Source organism: Bos taurus, chromosome 15 (assembly GCF_002263795.3).
Source record: "Bos taurus isolate L1 Dominette 01449 registration number 42190680 breed Hereford chromosome 15, ARS-UCD2.0, whole genome shotgun sequence".
Lineage (NCBI taxonomy): Eukaryota > Metazoa > Chordata > Mammalia > Artiodactyla > Bovidae > Bos > Bos taurus.
The window spans coordinates 697,886-709,488 of NC_037342.1; the positions used below are offsets into that span (position 1 = coordinate 697,886).

The 11,603-nt window shown below is 36.5% G+C and overlaps 1 protein-coding gene and 1 pseudogene across 1 annotated transcript; both read left to right on the forward strand.

The window, feature by feature from the left end:
• The first annotated feature begins 4,072 nt into the window (after positions 1–4,072).
• Positions 4,073–4,990, forward strand: OR4A2H (olfactory receptor family 4 subfamily A member 2H). Its single transcript, NM_001390041.1, has one exon. It carries the CDS (start codon positions 4,073–4,075, stop codon positions 4,988–4,990), a length of 918 nt encoding a protein of 305 aa, NP_001376970.1.
• Positions 8,877–9,765, forward strand: OR4C345P (olfactory receptor family 4 subfamily C member 345, pseudogene; annotated as a pseudogene).

Consider the following 11,603-nt stretch of genomic DNA (forward strand, 5'->3'; position numbering starts at 1 on the left):
GAATTGATGCTTTTGAACTGTGGTGCTGGAGAAGACCCTTGAGAGTCCCTTAGACAACAAGGAAATCAAGCCAGTCAGTCCTAATGGAAATTAACCCTGAATATTAACTGGAAGAACTGATACTGAAAGCAGAAGCTCGAGTTCTTTGGCCACCTGAGGCAAAGAGTCAACTCACTGGGAAAGCCCCTGATGCTGGAAAAAATTGAAGATGAGAGGAGAAGGGGGCAACTGAGGATGAGATGGTTGGATGGCATCACCAACTCAAGGGACATGAGTTTAAGCAAATTCTGGGAGATAGTGAAGGACAGAGAAGCCTGGTGTGCTGCAGTTCATGGGGTCACAAAGAGTCAGACATAACTCAGTGAATGAAAAACAACACCAAATGGGACCAAATTTATCTGCACTTGAACTAGACCTTAAAAGGCCTTTTCTAAAATTAGCACTCATTATTCCCTGAAATCAGTTCAGATATCATCTTCAAAAACAAAACTTAAACAGATATGTCTATTTTGAAGGTCATGATTTAAACAAGAAGGATTTACATACTCTATTTGTGTACAAAATGGACTTTTCCCTTTTGGTGATATGACCACAAGTTGTTTTCTATGACTTTCCCCAGAGAATAAGGTTCTGTAAATTCTGTTTTGCATGATGATAATCCTGGTGGCATCTCTGGAGATAGTCTACTTCAAAACAATGATTAGGGTTCCAGAGAATTTAATTAGATGAGAATCTCCCTTGGAGATGCACCAACTGAATGACTCAATACTATGTGCTGCCATTAAATGTATACAAAGTTTTGGCAGACTTTTACCTTAACCTCAGACTGTATTTGTCTGCAGCAGAAATCACATGACAGGATTCTTCTTGAATTGTAATGATGGTCTCAAATCATAATAAAAGTATGTATATGAAATTATTCTCTATCTTTTGATAAATCTAAATTTAATAATTCTCTATGAAGACAGGTCAGTAAGACACTAAGAATCAAAACATTGCAAAGATCATTTCACTATTTCATTTTCCTTGGTATAAACACCAATGACAAAATTTTTATTGTAAATAGTTTGTAGAAAATTTTTAGTTTTCTCTCTCCCTGAGAGAGAATCAAAGGCTAAATCAAAATGTTGATTTAACATTTGTCATCAGAACAAATCTTGCAACAACGAAAAATTTGTGTTTCTGTTCAATACCAATATTCAGAGTCCTTTAGGTAACAGGGCATTAATATTAGTTAATTTTGAAAATCCCAACAAAATGAAATGCAATGTTTCTGAAAGACTGAGATGAATTAATTTCCTATAATGCAAAGAGTTGGTCACAAGGAACCAGTTCAAGATACAGTGATGTTGTATGTATCTTACTCTTTGTGTTCCCAGAGATGGCATTCAGTGCATGAGGGCCAAGGGAGATGACATCAAAGACCAGAACATGCACTTAAAGGCTCTCCTTATGCAGGTAATCAGGAAGTATATTTAGACAGAAAATTCTGTTTTAGGCTTTCTATCTTGCAAGAGTATGTTAATGGGGTAAGAATTTGTCTTTTAAGAGCTCTTCTTTGTGATTTTCATAAATAGCTGTGTTAGGAATTCTTTGTGATTACTAAAATATTGAAGATTCTTTCTATTCTATTCCACCCTTTTTGGATATTTTCTTATTTAATGATCCAAGAACTTTACCTTCTCAAAGATATTCTTAGACATTAATTTCAAGTACAAGGATTTGGGGAATTTTCATGGGCAGATATTTGTAAATCTGATGATAGTTTCAATTTATATGCTCTCTAAACATAGCCTGTTAATGTGCTAAAATATTAAAAGGTAAAGTAACACTTTTAGACCTTCATTGAATGGCTTTCAAGAACCCAAAGAATGCTATAGTAAGCAAGCTATTACTTTGAGTCCTACTTTTCTGTTCATATGTGAGCTTCAGCATCCTATCATGTTTATTGGCCATTTAGGTATCCCTGCCGGGAGCCCGTGAGGCATTCCGCTCGTGACAAAGGTCATGAGGAAGGAGGCTCGGCATACGCAAAGGCGGGATCGAGCCTCAGGAGTCCGCCCGGATATTCTCGAGCATTTTCCCCCCAAAAAACCAGAGTTTGCCTACTTTATTGCTTTGTGCTCTCACCTCTGACTTTACTGGGGGCTGTCCCCTACCACCATCTCGCTCTCTCTGTCGAAGAGTTAACTTACAGCTCCAATTAATAAAGTTCCTGGGCAATTAGGAGTGTTTAAATCCAAACCCCTCAGATGGCTCTCTAACTCGCCTGACAAGTTTACCTGGACTCCTACAGCTATGCATACGATTGTTTACAGTCTCCCAGCCTCGAGAGGCACAGGAAGCTTAAGATATTCAAATAGCTTTAGAGCCTCTCAGAGAGTTAGAAACTGTCAGAATAAACTAGTAAAGGATTTCATTGATGAGCCAATGCTTGTTGCCAAGTTTTCACATCCCCTGAATTGTATCCTTGAATGTGTATTAATTAATATAGTTGGTATGTAGAAAAAATAAGTAGTGGCCTTGGTGTTAGTAACTTTAGACCCTTAAGGTAATAAATTCTTTCCTTTGTTGTATACCCATTACACATCCGCCCTATCGGAATGCAATTTTATCTTTGGAAGATGGCGCCAAACCTTAAAATAATTACTCTTAGGGAAAATAAGTCTTTGTTGATAAGTCCTTGTCAAGAGTCATAAAATGTTAGTAGGCCTTCTGGCCAGAAGATGATGTAAATCACCTAAACCATTTGTATACGATAAATTTGCAGGGAAGAAACCCTGGTTTTTGATAAGAATCAAAGACTGCTGACTTTGCATCCCCTATTATCCTCTATGTGTAACTTAGGGTATAAAAGCCCCTGTTAAAAATAAAGCTACGGGCCTTGCTCACCAATGCTTGGTCTCCCCATGTCAATTCTTTCCTTTAACTTCCTGCTGAAGTCTCCATCTGGAGCGTGGATATCCTCTGCGACCACTTATTTGCCTGGGCTTCTAAGACCCACTCGAGAAGGTGTCTAAGGTGGGGCACCTTCCGCTATTCGAGAGGGCGCCTGCGGCCTCCGTGGTCAGAGCTAACCTGGTGTCACGGGTTATATTGATTTTCCGCGTAAACCAAGCTACTCAGCCTCTTTTCTCCACTGAATTTTCCTACTGAGCTATCCTCATTCTATTACTCTTTATATCTTTAATTACCATTTGAATAGGTCGCCGACGCCGTCTCCCCTTCGAATACCCTGGATCAGCCGGGGCTGGTCCTCGGCAGTCTTCCTTTAATAGATTGTTTATATTTGTATTTACTTTAAATTTGAATCATTTACTAGTTAATTTCTTAGAGATCTTTGCTTATCTTGTATATTTGCTTGGTGTATATCCTCTGGAGTCAAGTTATTTTTCAAATTAATTTTGTCAATTGGCCTTGTGGTATTGTTTCCCAAATCTTTATAAACATTTTTCAAATCATCAAATATATCTATTTGGGGTTTAAATGATTGGATAAGAAGAATTATCCAACCCTAGAATGTAGAAACTCACCTCCTTCATTAACTGGAAATTAAATATGAAGTAAATCTTGCTTTACTTTCTTTTAAGCCTTTAATAAATGTTGATTTTTGTGTAAGGTACTAGCTTTATGTACAATTTAATTAGCTTCCAGTTGGTAAGCTAGTTGTGCTACCTCATGTATTTAGTACCATGTCATTTTCTCATATATGGTCTTTTATCACTTGCCTTGGTCTATAAGATTGTTGTGATCAGGCAATATGTTTTAATCAGCCTTATATTTTCTTTTCTTTTTTGGCTGCCCCATGTGACTTGTAGGATCTTAGTTCTCCAACCAGGGATTGAACCCCAGGCCACTGCAGTGAAAGCACCAAGTCCTAACCACTGGACCACCAGAGAACTCTCACAACATTGTATTATAATAATATCTGAAAGTACCAGAAAATAATAAATCACAAGACATATTTTTGAATGAATAAACAAATTATCACAAGACTTCAGGAAGTCATAAGTAACAATTATTTTTATAGATAAGTATGTCCTAAGCTCTGAAATAAAACACACAGAACACTATGGAAACAAGGAACAATGTGACTGAGTTTGTCCTCTTGGGGCTCACTCAGAGAAACCAGGGTCAGAAAATATTATTTGTCTTGTTCTTGCTCATCTACATTGTGACCATGGTGGGCACCCTACTCATTGTTCTGACTGTGGTGTTCAGTCCAACCCTGGATGTCCCTATGTACTTCTTTCTTGGCTACTTATCATTTATGGATGCTGTTTATGCTACTACAGTTAACCCAAACACATTTACAGACTTACTCTATGAGAAGAAAACCATATCATTCCAAGCGTGCATGATTCAGCTCTTTACAGAGCACTTATTTGGTGGTGCTGAGATTTTACTCCTGGTCATCATGGCCTATGACCGCTATGTGGCCATCTGCAAACCCTTGCATTATGTGACAATCATGAATAAGCGAGTGTGTGTCCTGCTGTTGCTGTTGGCTTGGGTTGGTGGACTGTTACATGCTATAGTTAATATTCTCTTTGTTTACTACCTTCCCTTCTGTGGCCCCAATGTTATTGACCACTTCATATGTGCCATGTACCCCTTGTTAAAACTGGCCTGCACTGACACCCACAGTATTGCCATCATAGTGGTTGCCAATGATGGCATAATCTGTGTGGTCCTCTTCATGCTCTTACTCATGTCCTATGGGGCCATTCTGCATTCCCTGAAGAATATTAGTCAGGAAGGGAGGCGCAAAGCCTTGTCCATCTGTGGCTCCCACATCACTGTGGTGCTCCTCTTCTTTGTGCCCTGTATATTTCTGTATGTGAGACCTCCTTCCATCTTACCCATTGATAAGTCCTTGGCTGTGTTTTACACCATTATCACCCCTATGTTGAACCCTCTAATCTATACTCTGAGAAACAGTGAGATGCAACATGCCATGGGAAAGCTATGGATCAGAAAAAGAACATGAAGCAACAGGGAAATGAATGACCAATTTTCAGTGAAGAATTGCTCTTCCCAGGAAAGCCTTTTGTGGTTATTTAACTGCAGTAAATATCTCCCCAGGATAATTAACTTAGTCATGATGAAAAGACTTATTATCTGAATATTTCCCATGATCAAAATATAATTTTAACATTTTAATGACTTCCTATTTTAAAGTTTATATTTTGCTTGAAATAGGTTTTTAAGATTTACACAATTTATTTGGAAAATATGTATAGCTTTGGGTGTAAAATGACTTTATTAAAACTATAGATTTATGTTCTATATGATTGTCAGGTAGTTAGAATAAGAAAAAGGAGTCCAAAATGGCAGTGGCTAAAAGACAAAGAAAGGGAGAAGCCCAAAAAAATGGATCAAAAGAAAATCTGCAGGACTGGAGTGAGAACTTCAGCTGAAGCAAACACACTCCCCTCTTGGCTAGTGCAATTTGCATAGGGCAAGCTCAGCGGGCAGAAGACAAAACATACAAAAAGAGGAAGCCAAGACAGATCAAGTCCTTTCCTTTGGGATCGCCTGCCCTCACACCTCTAGGGTGTACTTTCCTTTAGTTGCTGAATAAAACTCTGAGCTGTAACCAAGCTGTAACACTGGTCTGCAGTTTCCAATCTTTGTCGCGGTGAGGCAGAACTAACAAAATTATACACTCCCCTGACACGATGAGTTAAGTCATAGTTAATACTGCGATTTATTTATTTAGTGTAAGTTTTTTCCTCATACTTTTCTCTTACATAATGTGATCTTTTTCAGAATTAATGAGGTGTATTACAGATTTCAGAAAAAAAAATAGAGTAAGAAGTATTATATACATCTCAGTTTAGTCCTCTTCACACAAAGACAGCACATATTAATATTTGATTTATATGACTTACTTTTGAATCTGAAAGATACTTTACACATATTATTTTGTTTCTATTTCTTAGTACAAGATGATTGATGAAGAATATTTCAGTGTGTAATATTAATCATCTTTAGGATGTTAATTTTTTTAAAAATTGATTGAACATGATGCATGTGCAGAAAAACAACCAAGTCTTACCTTTTTCCCAAATGGGATATCATATTATCTTTTTAAGTTTATCAGGTTTGCCTAGAGTCACACAATCAGTCAAAAGGAAAATCCGCTCTTACATTGTTCATTTAGGGAAGTGTCATGAATTTAAAATAAATGCAAAACTGTTTTTTTTTTTTTGTTTTTTTTTTATTTTTTAAATTTTATTTTATTTTTAAACTTTACATAATTGTATTAGTTTTGACAAATATCAAAATGAATCAAAACTGTTTTTAACTGAAGTGGTAAGGAAAATCAAACAAATATTACCCCCAAATTTGCATTTTTATGAATAGAATTATTTGAATGTTTATCATTATTCTATAACTTAGTGATTTATAAATTAGGTAAAGGCAGTACAAGGTATGAATTCCATAGAATCATATAACTCCATGACAGCGCTAAAGGTAACACAATAGATTTCCATGAAGACACCCAATAATCTTTATGTTATGCATCAGTCTTTCAGAATAAGTTTTCCTGACCAAAGTTAAGTTTATTTAGCAGTTATTTATCAAAAGATGTACAGATGCTTTAAAAATAAAATAAATTTGTTAAAGGGGATATATTTTCTCACATATTTTATTTATTTTTGCAAATAAAACACAAACTTCCTTCTTCCATTGGAAAACACAAAAGACATAGCATATTTTATTTATTTATTTATTTATTTTAATTTTTAAACTTTATAATATTGTATTGGTTTTGCCATATAGATATTAAAAGGGCTTAAAATGATAGTTTATCAAGATATGGATGATGTTGAGGGAAACCAATAAGGGATTATACAGCACTGTCAACTATAAATTGGCACTGAGACTGAATTCACCAAGTGTACTTGCCAGCGACTGAACAACAAAAAGAGCATTTGCCATCTGCCTCTGTGGACATTGAATCCTGTGCTGCTATAGCTGCTGACCTTCAACACACCCTAAGGGGGATTAAGGGGAATTCAGTGAGGCACCCAGTGCTCCAGGGGAACTGGTGGAACAGACCTTTAGATAAATTCAGGAACTGATTTCAGGATCCCAATTCTTGCCAACAAATCTAGTGGAGGTGATGAAATTCCAGCTTGTTGTTGTTCAGTCACTCAGCTGTGTCCAACTCTTTGAGACCCCAAAGAACTGCAGAATTCCAACTTTCCCTGTTCTTGGCCATCTCCCAGAGCCTGCTCAAATTCACGTCCATCAAGTTGGTGATGCCATCCAACCATCTGCTGCTCTATTGTCCCCTTCTCTTCCTGCCTTCAATCTTTCCCAGCATCAGGGTCTTTTCAAAGGAGTCAGCTCTTCACATCAGATGGCCAAAGTATCGGAGCTTCAGCTTCAGCATCAGTCCTTCCAATGAATATTAAGGATCGATTTCCTTTAGGATTGACTGGTTTGCAGTCCAAGTGATTCTCAAGAGTTTTATCAAACACCACTGTTCAAAAGCATCAATTCTTTGGTGATCAGCCTTATTTATGGTCCAACTCTCATATCCATGCATGACTAATGGAAAAACCATAGCTTTAACTATACAGACCTTTGTTGGCAAAGTAATGTCACAGCTTTTTAATATGCTGTCTCGGTTTGTCAACGATTTTCTTCCAAGGAGCAAGCATCTTTTAATTTCATGACTACAGTCACCATTTGCAAACAAACTTCCTACATCCGTTGGAAAACTGACAAGAAAAAAAAAAAGATATTTAAAATGGGAAATTAAAATAGTTTTAAATATCATTTTAAAATGATAACCTATTAATTTATGGATAGAATTGGGGGAAACTAATGAGGGATAATATAGTACCATTGAGGACCCAGCTACAGTAGGAAACCATTAAAACAATAAGGCCTGTGAGATCTAGGAGAGAGAGAGATCTCAGGAACCCAGATGGTCCATCCAAAAGGAGCAGCCTCAGCTAAAGGCACCCAGCCACTGACAGCCCATAACAGGAACCAGGACAGTAAACCCCATGACATTCTTATTTTCTTCTCACCTGCCTACTAATAGTCAGCTAGTGCTACATCTTAGCTAGGAGGTAAGGGAGATGGTTGAAGCAGACCAAGGAAAAGAGCTGCTCAGGGTAGAGAAAGTGAGAAGTTCTAGTGGAAGAAAGGATTATATCTATCCATTTTTCCAACAGTTTATTTAATTGTTTTTTGTTTGTTTGTTTGTTTTGTCTTTTTAAGAAAGAGAGTAAGCACTATTTTTGGAGTTGGCTCAATAAAGGAAAACACAGGGAGAGTCTTCCAACTTAATTTATTCAGCTAATTTTATTGAACAACAGTGTCAGTCTGACTGACTTAAGTGATAATTGATGTGGTGATGGCAAATACAGGCTTATATCTCAGACTTATTTAAGTACTTTTACAAGGAAGAAAGGAGTAAATTAGACTGTGTATAAACAATATGCAGATCACATCCAGTTGTACAATTCATTTTAACTTTTAAGGACGTGTTTTTAACATTTTTTCTTGCTTGAGAAGCTCTCAGGTTTGTTACATGGTGAGTACCTGGGCCTGGGTATCCTCCAACAAAGAACCAGGGACCACTTGTCAGAAGGTATGGAAGAAGAACCTGAGCATCCTTGTAGTAAGCTGAATTAAATAGCCTTGAAAGTTTACTCTTCCTATAAAATAGAAAAGGCAGCATGCTTACACACCAAGGAAAAAAATACTATTTATTATTAAAATGTGTTGGACTTACCTGAAAACCCAAAATATAAATTTCTCATCTCTTTGCTATTAAAAGCTTTGTCTTTATAGATCAGTTATCCACTTCTGAATTCATCAACAGCACTGAAATGCAATAAAACAAGATGAATGAGACTGAAGTCATTCTAGTGCGACTTACCCCAAATCCTCAGATACAGAGAATTCTACTTTTATGTTATTTTTCACCTACATTGTCACTGTTGTGGGCAACCTGCTTATTGTGGTAACTATAATCTGCAGCTAGACTTTGAATTCTCTGTTGAATTTCTTCCTGACCTTCCTGTCCTTGATAGATGCCTGCTATCCCTCTTTCATAATACTGAAAATGATAGTTGATTTGCTTTCTGATTCAAAAGCTATCTCCTTCAGGGGCTGCATGGCACAGCTCTTCATTGAACATTTCTTGGGAGCTTCACAGATTGTCCTTTTGTGGTTCTAGTCTATGAATAATAGGTGGCCATCTGCAGTGTGTATGTCTTAAGTCTCTCTGCATTATGTCACCATCATGAACCATCATATATGCTTCCTCCTGGTGGAGGTGTGTTGGGCAATGGGTTTTCAACAATTGGTTGTGCAAAACCTAGTCATTTTCTGGGTCCCATTCTGTGGCCCCAACATCATGGGCCATTTCATGTGTGACATTTTCCCCCAATATAATATGTTTGCACTGACACTTTCCTTGATGGTTTCTTGGTTGCTGCTGAAGTTGGCACTCCTTGTCAATGCTTTTGTAATGTCATTGATGTTCTGTGTGATTTTCCTGTGCATGTCAAGGACTCATGGGGAGGACAAAGCCCTGTCTACCTGTGGCTTCCACATCAGAATTGTTGTCTTGTTTTCTGTAACTTCTATATTTATGTATCTGCAACCAGTAACTACTTTTCCCATGGGTAAAATCATAGCAGTAATACTGTCATCTATACAGTAAGGAATATAGAGGGCAAAAATGTCATTAAAATATTATTAAACAGGAATACAATTTCAGATAAGAGGTGAGCCAATATGAAGATTTTATTTCTATCATGATCTTTATATGTTCATATATTTTTCATATATTTTACTGATATTGATAGCTCAGTTGGTAAAGAATCCTGCTGCAATGAGGGAGACCTGGGTTCAATTCCTGGGTTGGGAAGATCCCCTGGAGAAAGCAAAGGTAATTTTTATGTTTTCATGATCTTTATATTTTCATCTTTTATTACTATAAAGACTTTCCCAAACCCCTCATCTGACACTAACAGGACTACTGCAACATAGGCAGAGGTAGTATTTAGATCTGCATTCTCCTAAATTTAAATGTGATAGTCTTTCAAACACTTCAAGAGACATCATCAAAAACAGCATTTCATCAGACTCTCTCTTCTTTTATAGTAATAGAAAATTTATTTTTCCTTTCTCATTATAGAGTTGTATAAGGTGCCTATGATTTAAGTAGTCGGTACTCAGAAAGCTGTATGGCTTACTGGTATATATGATGATGTGAAATATAAAATAGAAGGAAGATAGTTGTCAATACTCTCTTGACATACACTTGATATCCTAATATTGAAATTATATTTTATTTCTTGCCCTGTTGGGTAAAATTGTCAGTGATTATGAAAATTAATTGCATTATATTTAAACAGATGACTAAATTTTAAAGTATTTCCAAATAAAAAAAAAATTAAAATTTAGTGATCTTACTTTATAGACAACAGTGGAGGCTCATAAAATAGCTAGATCATAAAATATGTGTCAACTTTGAGCCTGAATACTCTTATTCCATATCCTCTAATGTTTTCATTATACAGAATCCCTTCAGGGTTGGTGTTTGATTGATGAAAATCTCTTTGTTTATATGCCATAGAAAGTTACACTGTTTTGTTAACAATTATTTGTAGCCAGCAAATGAAAGTGTTTTTCAAAAACACATAGTAAAATATATATAGAAAACACTTCACTTATTATAAAGTTGTTTTAATACTTATCTCCTTGAATTGGAAGTCTTATTTGAAAACTGCTTTATGAGATTACTTATAAGAGATATATAAAAAGAACACGGGGATCTTTACTTTTCAATTGCCAAAAAAAAAGTATTACTCAGGTAAACAAAACTTATTCTTAATGAATTTTAGCTCTTTTCCAAAATGAGGTTGGCTACTAAAATACAAGTCTGTGTATATGTCATTGATGTGTTTATAGTATCTTCTTCTGATAGAAAGATTCAGCCTCCCACTACATGAATAGCAGAGATGGTCACAATAAAGGACAGAAATGCTATGGACCTAAAAGAAGCAGCAGATGTTAAGAACAGGTGGCAAGAATACACAGAAGAACTATACAAAAAAAGATCTTCATGACTCAGATAATCATGATGGTGTCATCACCAAACTAGAACCAAACATCCTGGAATGTGAAGTTAAGTGGAATGTGAAGTTAAGTGGGCCTTGGGAGGCATCGCTATGAACAAAGCTAGTGGAGCTGATGGAATTCAGTTGAGCTATTTCAAATCCTAAAAGATGATGCTTTGAAAGTGTTGCACTCAATATGCCCATAAATTTGGAAAACTCAGGAGTGGCCACAGGACTTGAAAAGGTCAGTTTTTATTCTAATCCCAAAGAAAGTCAATGCTCAAACTGCTGCTCAAAGAATGCTCAAACTGCTACACAATTGCACTCATCTCACACGCGAGTAAAGTAATGCTCAAAATTCTCCAAGCCAGGCTTCAACAGTACATGAACCATGAACTTCTAGATGTTCAAGCTGGATTTAGAAAAGGCAGAGGAACCAGAGATCAAATTGCCAACATCTGCAGGATCATCAAAAAAGCAAGGAAGTTCCAGAAAAACATCTGC

Bases quoted from the DNA above. Each gene is read 5' to 3' on its own strand.
- OR4A2H (NM_001390041.1), top strand. From the start codon at position 4,073: ATGGAAACAAGGAACAATGTGACTGAGTTTGTCCTCTTGGGGCTCACT.